Consider the following 21,296-nt stretch of genomic DNA (forward strand, 5'->3'; position numbering starts at 1 on the left):
TTTTAGTTTGATTGTGCGTGACCATCTGAACCATATTTTCCACAATAGATGGATTGGCGGTAGAGGTGGGCCATATTCATGGCCATCGCGGTCTCCGGATTTAAATCCATTGGATTTCTTTCTGTGGGGGCATCTAAAAAGCCTTGTTTACGCTACACCTATTCACACAAGAGATGCATTGTTGAATAGAATAACATTACATTGTGAAGCCATACGAAACGACCCTGGAATGCTATTTCAAGTACAGAGAGGGTGTCTTCGCAGACTAAGAAAATGTATAGAGAGAGAAGGTGGTCATATCGAGCAGTTTCTGTAGCGGATTTTTCATTTCTGTTTGCTCTTGAGGCTCTTGAGTTTCGTTAGTTAAACGTGTTTGCATTATAAAAATTCGTTATGAACATTTTACCTATCATTTCCATTTTCCTTAAAAACTAATATTTTCGAATAATGGTAGACATCTCAGGATAAATGTTGTTGAATTAACGTTATCATTATTATTTCTGCTTTGATAATTATTCATTTCAAATAATGGTGGACGAGCGGGTTTGATGTCGTCGAGTGAAACTACATTTTTATGAAGACTGGTTGCTCTGATCGACTTTCCACACGAGTACTTTTATTCATAAAATTGTACAAGTAACCTTAATTTGTTGAAAAATATTGAAAAATATCTGTCATTTCAAAGTTTTGGGGTGTGGACCATCGGGGGTAGTCCGTTCCTGACTTTGTAGCAAAACAACTGACTCCTGCATGAAAGCTCATCGAAGGAATTCATTTGTTTAGTCAATTACCAAAATTTGGATGATTTTGAATATTCACTTGAAAAGTTATCAAAGAAAAACATTTTTCATTTTGTAACTTCGAGGGCCCGTTACTTGGTAACGAAGGATTTTAGGAAAAAAAGTTATATGAAGTACTGGTGATATTTTGACCCCATCTATACATTCCCGAGAGGAAAAGAGGAAGTCCAGGGACACCCTGTATATATCCAAGAGATATTTTTATCCGTGTAGCCCTCAAAATGGCAAAATCATCGACATCGTTTTTTGGGCTTCTGGACCGTCATCAGTATATGGTGCAAATAAGTGAGAGGATAGGCGACACTTTCTTGCCAAAAGAAGTACAAATAATATACAGAACCATCAGCAGAAGTTTGTCGCACATTTGTGGTTTCAGTTGAAAGATCTTGTGTTTATTAACACTTTCATTGCCGCCAACACGGCTCCCGTGTTCTACGTGTTATCAGAGAGGTGCCACCGACACGGCTACCGTGTTTAGGTTTCGAAGAATTATAAAGGGCTATACAAATCATAGCACTGCAGGTAAATCTTTCTTAAATGATGGGACATTTAGCCTATGCATTGTATTTTATGGAAATGGCCATGGTTTTTATATTAGTGTATTTTACTGTGTTTGGGGTTGAAATCCGTTCTAAGAATAATATTGTTTTGGAAACATCATATTTATGCAAATTAGATTTTATTATCTATGAGAAAGGGTGTTTGGGTTTATTTATACCTGCTGTAGATAAGATTTTGAATTTAACTGCTCAGTTATTTAGTATGCGTATAGACGTGCATTTGTGAATAGTACCATTTCGTGTTTAAAATTGGGAGTGTATTTTTTCTAACAAAAAAGGGACTGAAAATTTGTGTGTAAACATCGTTTGGTTTTGCAACATGGCAGATGAGTGTCAACCATCAACCTCCAAAAAGCGAAAAATATATCAACGTCCCTTATCCGATGCAGAATTGTTACAAGCTCTGGAATAATTCGACGATGAATTTGAATTAATTCCAGTTGAAGATGAAGATGAACAAGAACAATCATCAGCTGATTCTGACGAAGAAATACCTACAGAAGATACTGCTATGAATGAATATATTCCTCGACAGGCTGATATTGCCCCTCAAGCAGAAATTTGGTCCACAATAGCTCCGAACATCGAAAGAATGCCATTTACAGCAGAAACAGGTTTAAAAATTATTCTGGAAAATAAGGTACCCACAGAATATTTTAATTTATTGGCCAATGATGACTTCTACCAATTACTTATAGACAATACGAATAAATATGCAGTTGATATTCTCGCACGTAGTGAAGGAGAACAAAGTCGCATTACTCACTGGAAAGACGTAACTCGAGAGGAATTAGAACGTTTTTTTGGACTATTATTCCACATGGGTACAATAAAACTCAACAGAGTTAATGAATATTGGAAAACCAATTTTCTATTTAATATACCGTTATTTAGAAATGTAATGAGTAGGGATCGATTTTTTCTTATTCTTCGGGCATTGCATTTTAACGATAATGAAACGCAACAAAACAATATGAATAAAATTACGCCATTAATTAATTTTTTTAACCTAAGGATGCAAGAGGTATATTATCCAAATCGACAACTAACAATCGACGAATCCATGGTCTTGTGGCGAGGTAGGTTAAACTTCCGTCAATATGTCAAGGGAAAACGGCACAAATATGGCATAAAATTGTATGTGCTGGCAGATATGGGAATGACTCAGAAAATATTGGTATACGGAGGTTCAGCTGACCTTAATGTAGGAGGACGAAAACATGTACAAAAAGTTGTACTACAGTTACTGGAGGAAAAAACCAATGTGGGTCACTCAGTGTATATGGACAATTTTTATAATAGTGTAGAACTGTCAAGAAAACTTTTACAATTGAAGACCTATTCTAATGGAACTTTACGACCAAAACGTGCAGGAACACCAGTGACTGTCCTTAGCAGACAATTAGCGATGGGTGAAAGTTATTGTGAATATTTACAGGATGGAACTTGTATCTGTAAGTTTAAAGATAGGAGGGAAATTTTAGCCATTTCTACAGAGTTTAGAGGCGATATGGTTAATACCATATCCAAGAGGGGCAGAGAACAAATGAAACCACTAATGATAAAAGAATATAATAAGAATAAAGGTGGTATCAACATTAGTGATCAACTGTTGCATTATTACAGCTGTGAACACAAAACACTTCGATGGTATAAAAAGCTGGGCATACATATTGTTCAAATTATGTTGATAGATGCATACATTTTGCATAATAAAGATGCACCGACTAAGATGAATCTTTATGACTTTAGGTTATCGGTTATAACCAAATTAATAGGATCCATATCAGAAGAAATTCATAGGCAGCCGGCACTAATTCATTTGCCAGAATATTCTCCTAAAGATGCAAGTGGGAATACAATGCGACGTAGATGTAAATACTGTTGGCAAACACAAAAAATACGAAAAGCGTCGCTATTTTTATGCCGTCAGTGTCCTGGAGAACCCGGATTGTGTTTGAGTCCATGTTTCAGAAACTTTCATCAAACATAAAATATCCTGTATTTTTCAATTATATTTTATTTATATTATTTTTTTATATTTCATATTATATTTATTATAAAATGCAAAAATATGTTTCTATTTTTATTATAATAGGACGAATATATATATATATATATATATATATATATATATATATATATATATATATATATATATATATATATATATATATATATATATATATATATATATATATATATATATACAATACAATGCTGGGTGCCTTGAACACGGCTCCCGTGTTCAATTTTTTTTTTCAAAAACATACAAAAAAATTGATTATACATTATTCTACACATCTAAACAAAACCAGATAATACAAAATAACACTCCCATTTTAATAATGAGTTCATGGCACACACAATATTATCAGTTCAGGCGGTAGGCCTAATTCATCAACTCAAACTTGGATTGCGAATTAGAAATTAAATATCTCAATCTGACTTTGAAAGTTTAAATCAAAGCCAGAATTGTTGCATAACAATTTCGTGTCCCATCTAATGAATTATGTTCAGGTGCACATATTGTCGCTAAACTACAAACTATTTACGTATCGTCAAGCACATGATTTATCTTGCTGGGTTATGGTTAGGCCTGTTAGCAGTTACAATTGATAAAATTGGGAACACATGTGAATCGTTGTATTCGTACCACGTGCCCCTGTGTGAGTGTCTGCAATATGCTGTGTAATGCCCGTTGTAAGTAGTCCCACAGTGATTCGAAAGTGCATATAGATTATAACGACAAGGAGCCACATTGCTGCATAATTGCTCATATCTAATACTTCCAAATAAAAGTCAATGGCAACATTCAATTTGCCTCTGAATCTTTCCGGTGGAGAGAATCTTTAAATCAATTACTCAAATACAGGGAAACTAATGGATTGATAGGGATTTTGTGCATTTTCTTCTTTCCTTGCATCCGAACACGTTGGTCTTTCACCTCCATTCAGAATTTCCTCTCTTGTGAAGGAATCCAAGCATTGTGACAAACTCAATTGAAGAGTTTTTTGTGGAGAGTGTCCACAGTGTGTGCACTTCATAGTGGATTTCAATTGACCAACGAAATTGTCTACAATCAGACAAAAATATAACAATAATGAAAATCCTATTAAATCATCATGCTTCATTGAAAAGTTACATTTATGTGAAGGTATGACATTTGTTAAACAAAAAAATTTACACGTTTCACTTCTTTTTATCAACTTATATGTTTTAATTCATTGTTTCATACTTATTTTTACTATAAGTATAATTTTGTAATGGTATTCAAAAAAAAAACCTAATAAATTATGATCCTGAAGAAGCTTCCCATTAGAAGCGAAAGCTTGATAAAGCGAAGCAGAGTTTAGGTTTTTTACTGAGACACCGTCAATCCATTTTCCTGTACATTTCTCCAGTCGCTAAGATAATCCACTTCATATATATATATATATATATATATATATATATATATATATATATATATATATATATATATATATATATAATTGATAGTGTAACGACCGTATGTATGTATAGAATAGTAGTTTTTTGGGGATTCGATCTGATTAGAATAAATATTTACTCTTTTTAGCTGCCCGAGCTTTCGCTAATGTTTATTAGCTTTATCGAGGGCTGTAATATAAAAAGGACATAATATATATATATATATATATATATATATATATATATATATATATATATATATATATATATATATATGTTAACTCGAAGATTCTCACGGATAAAGTATGATGAGCACAGAACACGGAGCGAAACCCGAGAAAACAGCTCATCATATATATATATATATATATATATATAAAGCTAATAAACATTAGCGAAAGCTCGGGCAGCTAAAAAGAGTAAATATTTATTCTAATCAGACCGAATCCCCGAAAAACTACTATTCTATATATATATATATATATATATACAGAGCCATCAGCAGAAGTTTGTCGCACATTTGTGGTTTCAGTTGATAGATCTTGTGTTTATTAAAATTACTACTAATTCAACTCAAACTTGGATTGCGAATTAGAAATTAAATATCTCAATCTGACTTTGAAAGTTTAAATCAAAGCCAGAATTAGTTGCATAACAATTTCGTGCCCCATCTAATGAATTATGTTCAGGTGCACATATTGTCGCTAAACTACAAACTATTTACGTATCGTCAAGCACATAATTTATCTTGCTGGGTTATGGTTAGGCCTGTTAGCAGTTGTAATAATTCTGTCACCTGACCCAGACAATGAATTTGTTGAAAGCCATGGAAATCAATTAAAAACCCGAAATATATAACCCTTAACGAGCAACTCCATTTCTGTAGGTTTCCATTCTTAAATTTATAAGTTTGACAGCCTCGGTCATTTTTATATTCTCCAATGTTGAATGTTATAGTTGGCACCCCTGTTCAGTTAATTACCTCCTCATGTAGTTTACCTAAAAACTCCCTATATAACCTGGTCACAGTATTTCTGTATACAGTAGTTTCACTCAGCGTCGGTCCCTTTGATGTCGGTATCCAGGAGTTTCATTTTTTATAATGATGACGTATTTGACACTAATGACATTTCTCCCTACTACAATCTCAACCAAAGTGTGTATACACTGCTCAACATAACAACTATTCATATAAACTGCTCAAAAAAAAAACAGTCTATGAAAACCATGTTGGGCACCTGAGAAAATTGTACAAATGATAATTTTGCATTTGTGTAATATTGAAGTAACCCAGATCATTTGGGCAATGATGAACTAAGTTTCAAGTAGATTTTAAAAATTCATGGAATCGGCAGATGTTCATATTCGAATGTGACAAAATATATTTTCATTTCAACAAGAAAAAAGACAAGATAAAGAACGTGTTTTGTTATTCATGAACCATGGTATGAATCCATGCGAAATTTCTTTGTAGTGATTTTTGGGGCCAAATATAGCATATTCGTTTATTGATTGGAGGATTCAAGATGGCGGACGAGTTTGCCGATTCGATTATATTAAGGACCAATTATTAAAAATATTCCTAATCGAATTCATCACTCAAGATTAAGGAATCTGTAGAGCCTATTCTTTCTGAATTATGTAGTTACTATTCAGGACTTGAAGAAGTAAAAAAGTAATTAAGTATGTAGTGTTCAATCATACAAAAATGATTTTTTTGTATGTATGTACTAACTATAAATGTATGTGAGAGTTTTCGGAGTCGGAAGTTATGAATTATTTACACTGTAAGATAATAGGTTGTTTTGCTGCTTCCAGCTTTTATCCAAGTAAAAATTGATAATAAAATCACTGACAAGTCCAAATGCATTTTGACTATACCATTATATATGTTTTCCGACAGAAAACAACTACTTCTTTAGCTAATAACTCGACATATATTGACAAATGTTGATATTTGAATCTATACAAGTCTAGATGTCTAATCAACCCCGAAAAGTTGCTGCGTAGAATAAAAACAGTTATTCTAAATGAAACATGTCCTATTAGTCAGCAACTTCTTATATAATGTAAATTTGACTATCAAAAATACCTTACGACTGTTAACCTTTCGGAATCCAAGTCGCCTCAGACATAATTGCAAAGATTCTCACTTTGAAGAAACAACTTTGCAAGAGCTCTCTAGGACAAATAGTGGGACTTCGCCTGATTCGAACAAGGAACCAACTGCGAACCGTTTTGAAGTGTTCCTCATCAGTGCAGACCATGCTATCACGGTTGTATACACACAGGGACTCGTTATTCCTCCTAGAGAGCTCTTGCACAGTACCATGGTTCATGAATAACAAAACTCGTTCTTCATCTTGTCTTTTTTCTTGTTGAAATTAAAGTATATTTTGTCACATCCGATCCCATGAATTTTTAAAATCTACTTGAAACATAGTTCATCATTGTCGAAATGATCTGGGTTACTTGAATATTACACAAATGCAAAATTATCATTTGTACAATTTTCTTAGGTGCCCAACATGGTTTTCATCGACTGTATTTTTTTGAGCCGTTTATATGAATATTTGTTATGTTGAGCAGTGTTTAAACGCTTTGATTGCATGCCTGTCTTAAACTCGTCGTTTGCGCAGACCTAAGACATCGACGCGTGGGTCTGCGCGTAGGAAAATTCAAACCACAAATCAGCCTTTATGAAATTACTGTATACAAAATACTGTGACCTGGTTTTCAGATTTCAAGTTTTTATACTTGATAATGTGATGAAACCCGAAACAGGTCGTGAAAATAAAATAACTAGTGGAAATTCGACAAAAGTGTTTTCATTCATTTCATTGAAGTGATCATGAATTTCCACGAAATATACAATTCATCAATTACACAAATTTTAAATCAGCAAAATCATAGCTTGTATTATTAGTACTTTTGGTTGGAAAAAAAATTTTGTGTCCGAACTGTGTTTCCTCTTGCATAGATATTATTTATAAGTATATTATTTTCCAACTATAATAAGTTGGAATTACATAACCCTGTATAATTATTTCGGCTCACGAGTATATGGAATATCAAAAATTGACAGTGTCAATAAAAATGAATTTCAAATAAACTCCTAATCTGAAGTTTGATTGGGTATGCTTACCTCCAACAAAAACATCGATGTTTCCAGGATGCCCATATAGTTCCTTAAGTTTCCTCCTCACATTCGAATCGCTAATCTCGTACTTCAGATCATCAAAAGTTTCAGCCGGTGTCATATTACAAAAGCGACGATACTCTGTATAACCCGGCAGGGCATGATCCCTTCCTCGATGGATATTCATAGCTGCCAGATCCAAAGCTACGGCGTGGGCTACCTTGAAGAGAGTTTCCGTAAGTTCCGTATTGAGATTTTCATCGGGTTTCTTGATTTTGGCTGCTACTGTGTAAAGCCCTCTCAACAATGGATCAATCCCTCCTTCTTCGACGAGTCTCCAAGGAGAGAAGAATGCCTTCGAAAGTGGCAAATTGCCTTCTCGAATGGGTTTGAAGTCCCAGTCAAGTCTGTGTAGAACTGGGTTGATGAGGGTGTGTCCGAAACGAAGCGCAGCCGTTGCAAATACGTTGGATATCGTGGGATTGAGGTTCGGGTTATATCCTCTATACTCTCCCAAAATCTCCATGCCCCTTTGTCCTAAGATAATGGGTAGCCAGAGTTTGAAAGTTAGGTGTTGCATCGCTGCACCGACAATTTTCCTGGATTCGTGGTAAAGTTTGTCGGATTCCCAGTGCGGGTTCATCAGTTTGAGTTCTCTCGCTATTCTGTTATGTTCCCGCATCCACAGGGTGTGCATGGCTAAGAGACCTACCTGCTCGTTTGCTCGGATATCACCAGCAACAAAGCAGTTCAGAATGCTCTCGGTAAGATTTCGTCTACAGTCAACTCCCTGTTGTTCAGCATAAGGTAAAAGTGGTTTTCGCCCTGGAAATTGAAATGTTTTCCATTATACTCAGTTGAGAAATGCTGCAAATGAATCTAGGGTAATGACTACCATGTATATTTTGTAATAAATAGATCGAGCAGAAGGCTTCACATACAGGGATGACATATATACAGAAGTTTATTATTGATTTATTTGAAAGCAGAAGCCAAAAACAAAGCATTCCTGATCCAATACCAGTCAGCCGTTGTTTCGACCCCCATAGGTCTCGACAGTGGTGCTAGGCTGAACCCTGCGTGCATTGCTACCAATCCAACAGTAGTCTCACAAAATAAATATCAAATAAGCCAATATCTTTTTGTATCAAAAAGATATTGAAAATGAACGGGTTATTTTTGAGCATTATCATCAGACGGGCGAGCAAAAATTACTTCAACAACAAATTAATTTTAGGAAGATGAACTTTTTTCAATGCATGGTTTAGCAGAAAATATGAAATTGAAATAATTACTATTTAGTATTACCATGCTGACTTATACATGGACGTTGAAGACTCGAGCCTAATACATAGATGTCGCTAGTCTTAATGTATTCACCACTTTTTCAGTTAGTACTAACCTTCAAAGGAAATCTGTTGAAATTTGATGATATTTTTGTGAGTTATCGTGCTGAAAGTGGCACTACTTTTGTTATTTTCAAAACAATAGATCAAAAACAATTTCGTGTTTTAATTTTACACTGCTTCTTGATGGAAAAATACCGTTCAAACGAAGCAATGGCCTGCAAAGTGTTAAAAGGACCCCGCTTCATCACCGATGATGCAGAACGCGGTGGACTCCAAATGAGGCAGTAACACCAGAAAACATGAAAAAAAATACACAAAAAGTGAAGTTGCGTGAGTTCGCTGACATTGTATAGATATCAAAAGAACGTGTTGTCTTCATATTGCATGAGGGTCTGTTTAAAGTGGGCGCGCGCGAGCTCACTGTTGAGCAAAAACAAGAACGTCTTGATGATTCTGAGCAGTGTTTGGGGCCATATGTTTAAACAACAAACCGGAATTTTTGCATCGATATGTGACAATGGATGGAACATGGATCCATCACTTCACTTCGGAATAAAAACGATCGTCATCTGAGTGAGAGCAACTGGTGAACCTCGTCCAAAGCGCTCGAAGGCACAATCGGCTGGAAAGGTTGGGATTTGAGTGGTGTACCATTTATCGACTATCTTGAGAAGGGAAATAACATCTACAGTGAATATTATATAGCGTTATTGGAGCATTTGAAGGCCGAAATTGCAAAGAAACTACCCTATATAGCGAAGAAAAAAATGTGTTTCATCAAGATAACGCACCGCATCACAAGTCAATCGAAAAAATGGCAAAACTACATTAATTGAACTTTGAATTGGTCCCACATCCACCGTATTCGCCAGATTTTACTCCCAGCGACTACTGGTTGTTCACATACCACAAAAAAATGCTCATCGGTAAGAAATTTCGCTCGAATGAAGAAGTTATTACTATGGAACGCCGTTTTACTTTTTATTGTCACAAATATTCATTCCTCAATTTATTCAACTAACAATTTATTTGTTCAATTTTTATTGAAAGTGTTCAATATTTGCAACATTCACTTTAATGCATTCAATTTAAAATTTGGTTACAACTTTTGTGCAAAACATTCTCAAGCAAGTATCATTTTATTCCATCAGTCTTTTTAAAAAGCTAATTTCTGACAAAAAATTAAATTCTTTGATGATTTAAAAAGTTTGTTGTATTTGAAAGATACATTTAAAACGATTGTTGATAATTTTAATTCGGCGCTGGTATCGAGCGGATTTATCAAGAACTTCAATTGTTACATATGGCAACATGCTAGTTCATTTATAGTACGACAACACGCCGTTCAACCGTGGCGCCGAATAAAAATTATCAAAAATCAATTTAATTCATGTATCACTGAAATTCAACAAACAAAATAATTCAGATCATTTCAAAGGAATATTAATAAAAAGTCAAACGGCGTGGCACGCCGTTTTACTTTCTATTGGTATTTTGTGAAAATGAATTGTTTTGACTGTTGTATTTAGGTGATACATGAATTAAATTGATTGTTGATAATTTTTATTCGTCGCTGCGGTCTAACGGATTATTACCGTACTATGACCAACGCCATACATATATACAGTTGAGTAGTTCCATAAAAATACGCCCGACGACAGCGCCGAATAAAAATTATCAACAATCAATTTATTTCATGTATCACTGAAATTCGACAAACAAAATAATTCAGCTCATTTCAAATGAATATTTGCGGCGTGCCACGCCGTTTTACTTTTATTATTATTCCTTTGGAAAGAATTGAATTAATTTGTTTGTTGCATTTAGTGATACATGAAATAAATTTGTTTGTCGATAATTTTTATTCGGCGCTGCGGTCGGACGAAATATTGTGTTACTATCACTAAACTATCATGTTGCCAGATTTAAAAATTCAGCTTCTGCAAGAATCCGTTCGACGCTAGCGCCGAATTAAAATAATCAACAATCGTTTTAATTCATGTAACTATAATTATCAGCAAACCATTTTATTCATGTTTCACAGAAATTGTAGTAAATTATTCGATAGTTACAAAAAAAGTATATATGACAAACATTTACTTCCAAAAATTTCAAACAATGAATCTATATTATAACTGTTCGCAACTTTTCATCAAACAAATTAATTCATGTAACATTTTATATCAAGTGTCATTTAAAATAGAACAAACTTTGGGAACAATCGTTTTCAATGTGTCGAACAAATGCATGAATCAATTAAATTCAAACAAATACATTGTTAGTTGAATAAATTGAGGAATGACAATAAAAAGTAAAACGGCGTTCCATATATTGCTGAAACTGGCCTATTTTGAGGCAAAAGATAAATCTTTCACAAAAGTGGTATTGAAATATAAGAGCGGCGCCGGAATAATTGGAATGTACCCCTGGCAGTAGGAGAATGTATAGTCAAGATGCTCTCTAGTAGATCAATAAGTATCAATGTAGAAGACATCACAGTGAGAGGACTGGTCATGAGGGAATGTCCACAGGGAGGGGTCTTATCACCACATCTCTGGAACATATTTCTGGATACCCTGATTAATCACCTCAACAATAATGGAGTGAGAGGACTGGTCATGAGGGAATGTCCACAGGGAGGGGTCTTATCACCACATCTCTGGAACATAGTTCTGGATACCCTGATTAATCACCTCAACAATAATGGATTCTACACAATTGCTTATGCAGATGACATAGTTATCTTGCAGACCGGCAAATTTGTGAACACACGTGCGATAGAACGCAGGATGGGCTCAAATTAATAGAAATATGATGTAAGAAACATTCACTGTCGATCAATACCAAGAAGACTGAGATGGTCCTTTTCACCACTTTATCGGGCTTACAACCTCCCGAAACCTTCAAAAGCAAACTAAACTTCTCTGAAGAGGTGAAATACTATCCTGGACAGGAAGCTAACATGGAACTCTCACCTATTGAGTAGAGCAAAAAGAGCATATATGGCTTATGAGCAATGTCGGAGGGGTGTGGGAAGCGCATGGGGTCTTTCACCCCGTGTGGTCACCTGGATCTTTACTGCAATAATAAGACCTATGTTAACGTACGCAGCCATTGCCTGGGGACTGAAAGTTCTACAAGCAACGGCCATCCAAAAATTATAACAAATACAGCGACTGGCTTGTTCAAACATCACAGGAGCCATGAGAACAACACCAACCGCGGCAATGGAATTAATTACTGGTCTGACCCCTCTGGACCTGTACGTTAGGGAGGTTGCGTTAAGGGCCATGTTACGATTGCGCACGGCTGGTGTAAACTTCGAAATAAGAATGGGTCAAGTGAGGCTGAGCCTATGTCGAGAAGCACTTACTGCGCAACCTCTGCTGCAGGCAATCAATGATGCAATTGAATCCAGGTTTGTGTTTAATAAACCATACAAAATAAAAATATAACAGAACATTGAGTCAGATGCTACAAATGCAATACGCATATATACCGACGGCCCAAAAACCGAAGAAGGCTCAGGATGTGGAGTGTACTCCAGATCACTAAGCCTAAGGAGTAAGTGGGGAATGGGAAAAAATATCAGCGTGGTCCAAACAGAACTGGCTGGTATCTCAATCGCCACAAGAGAAATAACCAGGAAAGGAATTTCTGGCAAAAACATAACAATCTGCACTGACAGCAGACAATCCCTATTAGTCTTGAACAGACAACGTGTTACCTCAGGGCTGGTACTAGAGTACCACCAAGATTTAGCCAAAGCCTCGGTAGATAATAACATTATTCTGAGGTGGGTTAAAGGGCACGACAGGAGTAAAGGTAATCGCATTGCTGACTTTTTAGCCAAGGAAGCGGCTGGACTAAAAACGGCCTGATGACTTCGACAATTGCGGAACTAGCCAAACGTCACACCCATGCTCAATCCCTAAAGAGATGGGATGAAATCAAAGGATGCAATCTTGCCAGGATCACCCTGGGCGACCTTGGGAAGTTGGCGCCGAAGAAATATCTGGCGATGACCAGGAAAAATCTACGCTTTAACAGTAGGATTTCTGACTGGCCAGTGTCAACTGAAAAAACACCTCCTCCACAATATGGGGCTAGTGGACTCACCTCTATGCAGAATGTGTGAACAGGAAGATGAAACTGTCAGACTATGCGAATGTCCGGAGTTATCGTCAATAAGAGAGAGACAGGATTGACGATGATCTAGGAGGACAACTCCTTGGGAAGATGTACAATGGGTCACATGTGGCCTAAGTGCTGTGGGCCTACACTACAGATATAGAAAGCCAAGATTTGACATAAACCGCCCAACGGGATTTGCCTTTCTCTGCAGCTTTCACTGCAAGGTAACTAGTTATAACTAGACCTTAAAAACAGGGCATTCGTGATCCAACTCCATCTTGAATATCGCTTCTTCGTCACGAGAAATGTCACTGCCTTTTCCTGCTTAGGCTTTCGTAATTCAGTCTAGCACCATCCATGGCACGCTATCTAGTGTTAGATGACGATTGCTTTATGTATGGACTTTGCTTAAAATAAATTTCATTCATTAAATCAATTTTGAATAATTTCATTGAATTTCCATAAAGGATTTTTTCAACCTATAGATTTTCCTAAATAAACTTTTCAACTCATACTTCTTGAATGTTATAATATTGTTATAAATCAACTCATTCAATTTTTACTTTTCATACTTTCAAAACGAATTTGTTCAATTCTTATTTCTCAAATATTGGGTCAATTTTCGTAATTAAATGTTGGACTTTGTCACAGTTACTGAATTTTCCTCAGTTGGAGTGGGCGTTGCCACAATACTAATAATTGAAAAATATTGATACATATTCTAGCTTCCAAAAAGGGCAAAAGGAAAGAATCATGCATTCCACTTTTGGTTTGCTCGGACACTATCTACTCTACTATCGAGCACCCATTGCTATTGGACATTTACCTGAAAAAATTGGACCTTCCCTCAGTCTACCCCCATCAGTAGTGAGATCTCTGAGATTCTTAGCTAGTTCCTCTGAAAACCCGTATACCTGCGAGGCATCGATATAAGAAGTAAGTTGATTAATCTGTTCCCTGTGTTGGATCGAGTCGAAGAAAATCGAAGTCATTCCTGATCCGCAAACAGACGACGATCTAATAAAATCTATGCACCTCCTGTTTGTCACACGGGGGTCGTTTGGAGGGACGTCCATGGGGTAACATGGGGCGGCGTAGTCGCACGATTTCTTGCAGTCGATACCATCCCAACTCTCTGAGGTGACTGATGGGGTGGCATGGTCCAGGTCGTGATCAAGAAATTGGCCCCATTGCATGACCTTCAAATACAAAACTGATTAGTTGTTACTCAGGTTGACGCACATAGTGACAAAAATAACATTTTAGAAGCTATAAATATTGTACCAGTGTTGTGGAAGAGGAAGAGCAGCACAGAGAGATGTTCAATTTATCTTCGGGGGAAACAACGCCCCTTCTAAGAAGTCTCTCCGAGTGAGCCCCCACAGAATAGTTCACTTTTGACTCTACAGAAGAGCTGCTAGGCGTGTGCGTGTGTGTATACACACCCAGATTGACGTTTCACCATCATGTCAGATGGCATTATCAAGAATTGTTATCTCTTGTAAGACGTAACTCGAACGTCTCAAATTGGTTGTTATACTAAAGTGCACCACATGACCTGGGGGAGTATTGACACCAATAAAAGAGGTGAGCATTTACAACAGTTCATTATAGCAAACAACTTAGACAGTAAAACCGCGGACAATAAACCTCTACCTTCGTTTATACAAGACGTAGAGAAGTGATAGCCGTAACATTGTTAAGATCATCAGCATGTAGACTTTGAAATTGGAGAATATTGATTATATCCTATCAAAACCTGTAAAAAACTTCAAAGGCAGACCTAGAAACTTATTAGGACTGAATGGGTTTTGTAATAAAAAAGTCTACATGCTTAGAGTAGGCAGCAGACTGATCTCTATGAGCTACATAGAACGAACATTCTCCCGCCATCAACCAAAGGTCAAACAAGAATATTCCCTAGTAGAATGAAGATCTGGCGCGAATGTGACAACAAACTGGAAAACGTTTCAAAAAGGCAAGGGAGGTAGGTATAAAATCCCGAGGGAATCTGAGAGAGACTCATGTAGAAGTCAATGCTAAGAGGTGGAACAGTCCCAAGTATGTGCCAGACTCTATAAGATACTCTAAAAGGGACCTCAGGTCTCAACACATAGTCTGAAAACAAATACATACCAAATACCTTAACAAAGGTACCGTCTCAACGAAGCAGGAATTAACTAAGCCATCATGTCAGATGGCTTAGTTAATTCCTGCTTACAGCTACTCACTGGACACTCTCGATACTGTCAGGGCATCAGGGCAGATGAATGGAGGCAATGCAACAAAGAGATAGTGACAGATTGTCATATTTTATGTAAATGTGAGGCACTGAATCACAGGAGACAAATAATTTATAGATAACTCAAATTATGTCGAGAAGAATATGACATACATCCAGCAAGGGACATGTACAAACTGGAACAGGTAACAAGATTTTTGGAAGTGTTATGAAAAAGATGTCGATGAAAAGTCGATGATTTCCGATAATTGAAAATCGAATTCCGTCAGAGTATCATTCCTCGAACTAAGCTGAAGCATACAGGCAGATGGGGCGACGACAAACCTGTTGTTTGTTGTAACAATGATGTTCATTGTCGTACTGACATTTTTTGTCGTTTTTATAAACAAAAAATAACTTAACTAACCGTATTAGATTGTTGGAATTGCAATATGGCAGATAAAAAAAGGAATATTTCTAGAAATGTCGATATTAATGTGTTCGTCTTCAGGAAATTATTAAATGTTCCACCATTTTGTAGTAGGTGAAGATATTGCCTTCATATTCTAGGCTCGTGAAGTATTCCTCAGGAGCTTCAAAAAGATGTATCACAAGACCCCCCTTTTCATTTAATTTTTTTTGCCATTTGGCGCCCAATCGCCATCTTGAAAGTTTCATCTGTCAATTTCACTTCAAAATAAAGTATTCAGGCATTAATTTCATTATCCCAAATTTCAACTTTTTGAGTTGACTCGTTCAAAAAATAAAAGGGGGGGCATTAAAGAAATGCACTATATGTATGTGTGTATGTCGCACAGCTTTAACTGTGCGATCGTTTTAAGCGTTTGTGTTTTGTTTTGACTAATGTATCAGATTTCATTCATGTATTTTACTTGGAGAAGTTCTGCGATTTTAAACATGTTTTAAAAAGTATGGCTTCGTCTTTATAACACTGATGAATTGGTAGATATTTTCGCTTCAAAATGTCTATATAGTATGATATTCCTCTTTCGCATCACAAATATAGTGTACTACTCTGTTCAAAAAATGAGGTGAATTTTCAGTTTCCCAAAAAAATATTTATATATTAATCAATTTCTATTTTGTTCCCTTCAAATTAGTTCCCCCCAGTGCCAGCGTTTTTTCCAATCCTCGAAACAGTACTGATATGCACTTTTTGGTATGACCTTGAGCTGTCTCAGTGATTCGGTTTTATCTCATCAATCGTCGCAAACCGCCGTCTTCCATGGATCTCTTCAATCTTGGGGACAAGAAAAAGTCACAGGAGGACAAATCTGGCGAATACGGTGGCTGATGGATGATTATGGTGTTATTTTTGGTCAAAAACTCATAAACAATCAAGTGAGCAGGTGTATTATCGTGATGCAAAAGCCATGCATTATTTTTCCACAATACCGGATGTTTTCTTCGTATTGCTTCTCGCAAGCGGCGCACTACTACAACAAGACCTTATTGACCGTATGACCATGTGGCCAATAACTCCTGGTGCACTACGCCACGTTAATTGAAGGGTGAAGAAAACCTAGATATTTGATCGAATTTGACATGCTTCTTTTGGTCTTAGCTCTCAGTGGCTCTTCCATTGGAACGAGTGGACTTTGGTTTCGATGTCATGATCCTTGACCCTTCACAGTTATGACCCTTTTAAGCAAATCTGGTTTGCCGTTGACCTCATTCAACAATTCCAGAGCGATGCTTATGCGACGGTTTTATTGGTCAAACTTCAGCAATTTCGGAACAAACTACACTGCCACTCGAAAAAATTGCATGCCGATACCGATATGCCGATATCCTAAGCAATTTCTCTAATAGCGATTCGAGGATTCTCTATAGCAATTTTCTTGACTTTCCCAACATTTTCATCTGTTGTTATGCTGGGGCGTCCAGCATCTTCTCGACCTTCTGTGAAATTATTGTACCACTTGTAAACATTTTTCTGATTCAAGAGTACAATCACCATATGCTACTGTCAATATTTCAAGTGTTTTTCAGCACTTAATTCTATTTTTTGCACAAAATTTGATGCAAGTTCTTTGATCCATTGATTTGATAGCAGAGAATCGTCGAACATGCAGAAAACTTATGACTCACAACAACAAACTGAACATGCTAAACAGATGAAACCGTGAACATATGTTTGAGACGAGTATACCAACACAAAAATAAGAAAAATCCCCAATTGAATGTACCCAGCCCGCGAAATTTGAACATTCACCTTATTTTTTCAACAGCCCACGTATATCAGATATAAAATGTACCATGTGGGTTATTTCTGGGTCTGGAGTGATTTTCGACGTGGAAATTAACGTAGTGGATACCAATCTTGAGCTGGGCTTGGTAAATCCATAATACTTTCTTCCTTTGATCCACCCGATAGGCTTTGTAAGACCGTCTTCATAAATAGGTTTGAGAATACGTCTGAAACCGCTGGAAGAAGCCCCCCACATGGGATGCTGCAGATTGTTGCAGGTACCATCTATGGAACGATATTTGGAGTGGAAGCACATGTCTGAGCAATTTTTGAGGAGCCTGTGTGTCATGCAACCTACAAAAAACATTGACAATCATAAAACCTCGTCATACAATATGAGTTCCTGTTACTACAGAAAAATAACGTGGAGGAGGTATTTCAATCGCAGTGAAATCAGCTCCATCCACTAAAAGAATAAAAATACCCCCTGTTGACAGTGTAGATTCAGAACAAGTATTCATTTATTTTAATCTTCAGAACAAAACCGTAGTATTGGGTGCTATATATATTCCTCCATCTTCACCTATCAGTTCATATGAATATCACATTAGTACTGTTGAATTTGTTACCAGAAATTATGCTCAGTCAAACCGTACTATATGTGGTGATTATAATATTCCGGATGCCACATGGTTCAATGACAATTTCGGTTTAAATGTTAACTTTAATGAAAATTCTTAGGGAATGGCAATTCACCAAGCGTTCAGCTTTCATAATTTCTTCCAACTGCATTTCATACCAAATAGTACCAATGTGTATCTAGATTTGATATACTCTAACAATCATTTCTCCGTACAAAGAGCTAATATTCGGCACACTGCAATTGAATTTTCCTTCAATATTTCTATTCCGAAAGTATCTGAATATGAGGAATACTTTTTTGATTTCTCCGTACAAAGCGCTAGTATTCGGCACACTGCAATTAATTTCAGAAATGGAAATGGATAAATTACTTTTTAGTTGTCGTTAAATGGGAACATATTCTCTGTAACTCAGATGTTAATAATAACATCAATTGTTTTTATAACATTATTTATCTTGCAACCATCTATTTATTCCTTTGAAAAAATTCAAAACTTCTACCTTTCCCTCTTGGTTCAGTTCCAACCTCAGAAAAATGATTTACGACAAAAAAACACCGATAAAAATATAAGAAAGCAGGCAACATTGATTGCTATTATGCTTTCTGTAAATTGAGGGATAATTGTAATACTATTCGAGATCAGTGCTATGAAAATTACATTAATAAAATTGAAAATAATATTTCTGATAATCCAAAGGCTTTTTGGGGTTATATTCAGAATATAAGGAAAAATTATAAGTTATCTTCAGCCGTGTTTCATGAAAATGAAGTCTGTAATAATACTTCTGAGATTGTTAATTTGTTTGCCTCTTATTTTTCAACTGTATATAATAATCAGACAGTGAATTTCACCCCTAAATATAATTTTGAAAAAAAAGTATATATCAACAAATACAGTATTACTGCTACGGATATAATAGATTACGTTCTCTCTGTTTCACCTAGTCTCACAATGGGACCTGATGGAATACCTTTATTTTTTACACACAAATGTCTATACACTTTAGCAATCCCATTACGAAATATAAAATTTTTTCTCTCGGCACCTTTCCATATTATTGGAAACATAGCTTCCTGAAACCAATACATAAACTAGGAGATAAGAAAAATATCAAGAATTATAGAGGAGTTTACAATCAGTCAGAGATGGCTAAGATGTTTGATTCTATGCTTACAAAGAAACTTTCCTGGGACTGTAAGTCTTTACTCAATCCCCAACAACACGGTTTCTCAGAAAGTAAATCCACTTATACTAATCAATAGCTTTTTAACTAGTAGAATAATGTCTGTAAAAAACAAAGATACAACATCTACACATCTACAGGTTCCATCAGGGGTACCGCAGAGATCCCACATGGGCCCACTGCTGTTCAACTTGTTTGTATCGGACATAGAGTTTGTTCTCAAATTTCTTATATTTGCGGATGATCTCAAACTTCATCGCGCAATTATTTGCCGGGAAGATGTTGAATTAATTCAAAAAGATCTCGAAGCTTTTTTCATGTGGTGTAGAAATAATTTGTTAGAGGTAAACATCGATAAGTGTCAAATTATTATGTTCGCTAAAATTAGAAGTCCAACATTCTTTGAATATTCTCTTAAAATAGAAACATTTATTCGCGATCTGAATTGTGGCAAAAAGTATCAAAACGCTAGTTTTGTGTTGAGAATTTCTACTGATTTTTCAATTAAAACAAGAAAGATTTTATAGTGTACTTTTGTAAGATCGATTCTTGAATATTGTTCGATTACATGGGACCCATACTATAATGTAAATATCGATTCAATTGAGAATGTTCAATAGAAATTTTTAAGGAATTGTGCTTTTCACTTTGGTATGTAACGAAATGAATATATGAATACAGTCAACTATTAACCAAGTTAAATATAAAATTATTGGAAAATAGAATTTCTATGAACTTGAGTTTTCTCTTCAAAATAATAAATAGTGAAATAAACTGCCCAGAACTACTTCAATTAATAATTTTTCATGTCAAACAAAAAGATACCAGAAATCCTGACATGCTTCATATAAACTTTTTCCATACCAATTATGCTATGAACAGTCCGATTCCTCGTATTCTGAGCTGGGAAATCAATATCATAATAACTTAGATCTGTTCAAAGTGTCACTTCAGGTCTTAAAAAAACAATTGAAAAAGCGGTAGCGTTTCCGAAGCTTTTTTCTCACCATTTTCTTTGTAAATACCAGATTTGTTACATATTTTAGTAATGTAGTCACTAGACTACACACTTTCACACTCCACTAAATGTTTTGTAAAATCGTAAATTGTAAAGTAGACATTAGACATGAGCATTAAAAAAATACTTTGTAGTTAAATAAAATAAAACATAGGTAATTCACCTGATAACCTTGCGATGAGGTCCAAATGCTCGGCAGACAAAATTTGTTTATAATCAAAATCTTCAGTTGAATTCATGATCATGTTTTCTTGTTCGACATGTTTTCTGATATTAGTCAGGGTTCTTTCATAAACTTCAGCGGCTCTAGCTAGCTCTCTTGCAGGAGCATCGGGATATCTTATGATTCTGAAAATTTCGGCTGGATTGTGTGGTTTTTTGTTGTTGATTATGTTGTCGATCGTTCTGTTGATAGCGCGGTCAACTTCTCCTGTTGCTTCTGTGAAGGCTATTTTCACGAATCGGTCACCAATTCCTATCCCTGAAATTGAAAATGAAATATTTTGTCATCTGTATAAACACTGTGTTAGGTTAGGAATCACACGTTAAAAGGTAAGACCTTAGCTTGCACAAGTTTCGACTTCTGAGAGTTGTCGTTCGTAGG

The 21,296-nt window shown here is 35.8% G+C and overlaps 1 protein-coding gene across 1 annotated transcript in view; it reads right to left on the reverse strand.

Moving 5' to 3' along the window:
- The window catches only part of Pxn (Peroxidasin), a 96,080-nt gene that overhangs the window by 4,273 nt on the left and 70,511 nt on the right, over positions 1-21,296 (reverse strand). Inside the window, exons 8-11 of the mRNA XM_074174193.1 lie at positions 20,856-21,173; positions 17,915-18,201; positions 14,241-14,613; positions 7,938-8,756 (exon numbers count right to left, since the gene is read on the reverse strand). Coding sequence (XP_074030294.1) covers positions 7,938-8,756; positions 14,241-14,613; positions 17,915-18,201; positions 20,856-21,173 — 1,797 coding nt within the window. The remainder of the gene's footprint in view (positions 1-7,937; positions 8,757-14,240; positions 14,614-17,914; positions 18,202-20,855; positions 21,174-21,296) is intronic.

Source organism: Leptinotarsa decemlineata, unplaced genomic scaffold (assembly GCF_025532065.1).
Source record: "Leptinotarsa decemlineata unplaced genomic scaffold, Ldec_3_MD MMD2_P_RNA_scaffold_12, whole genome shotgun sequence".
NCBI lineage: Eukaryota > Metazoa > Arthropoda > Insecta > Coleoptera > Chrysomelidae > Leptinotarsa > Leptinotarsa decemlineata.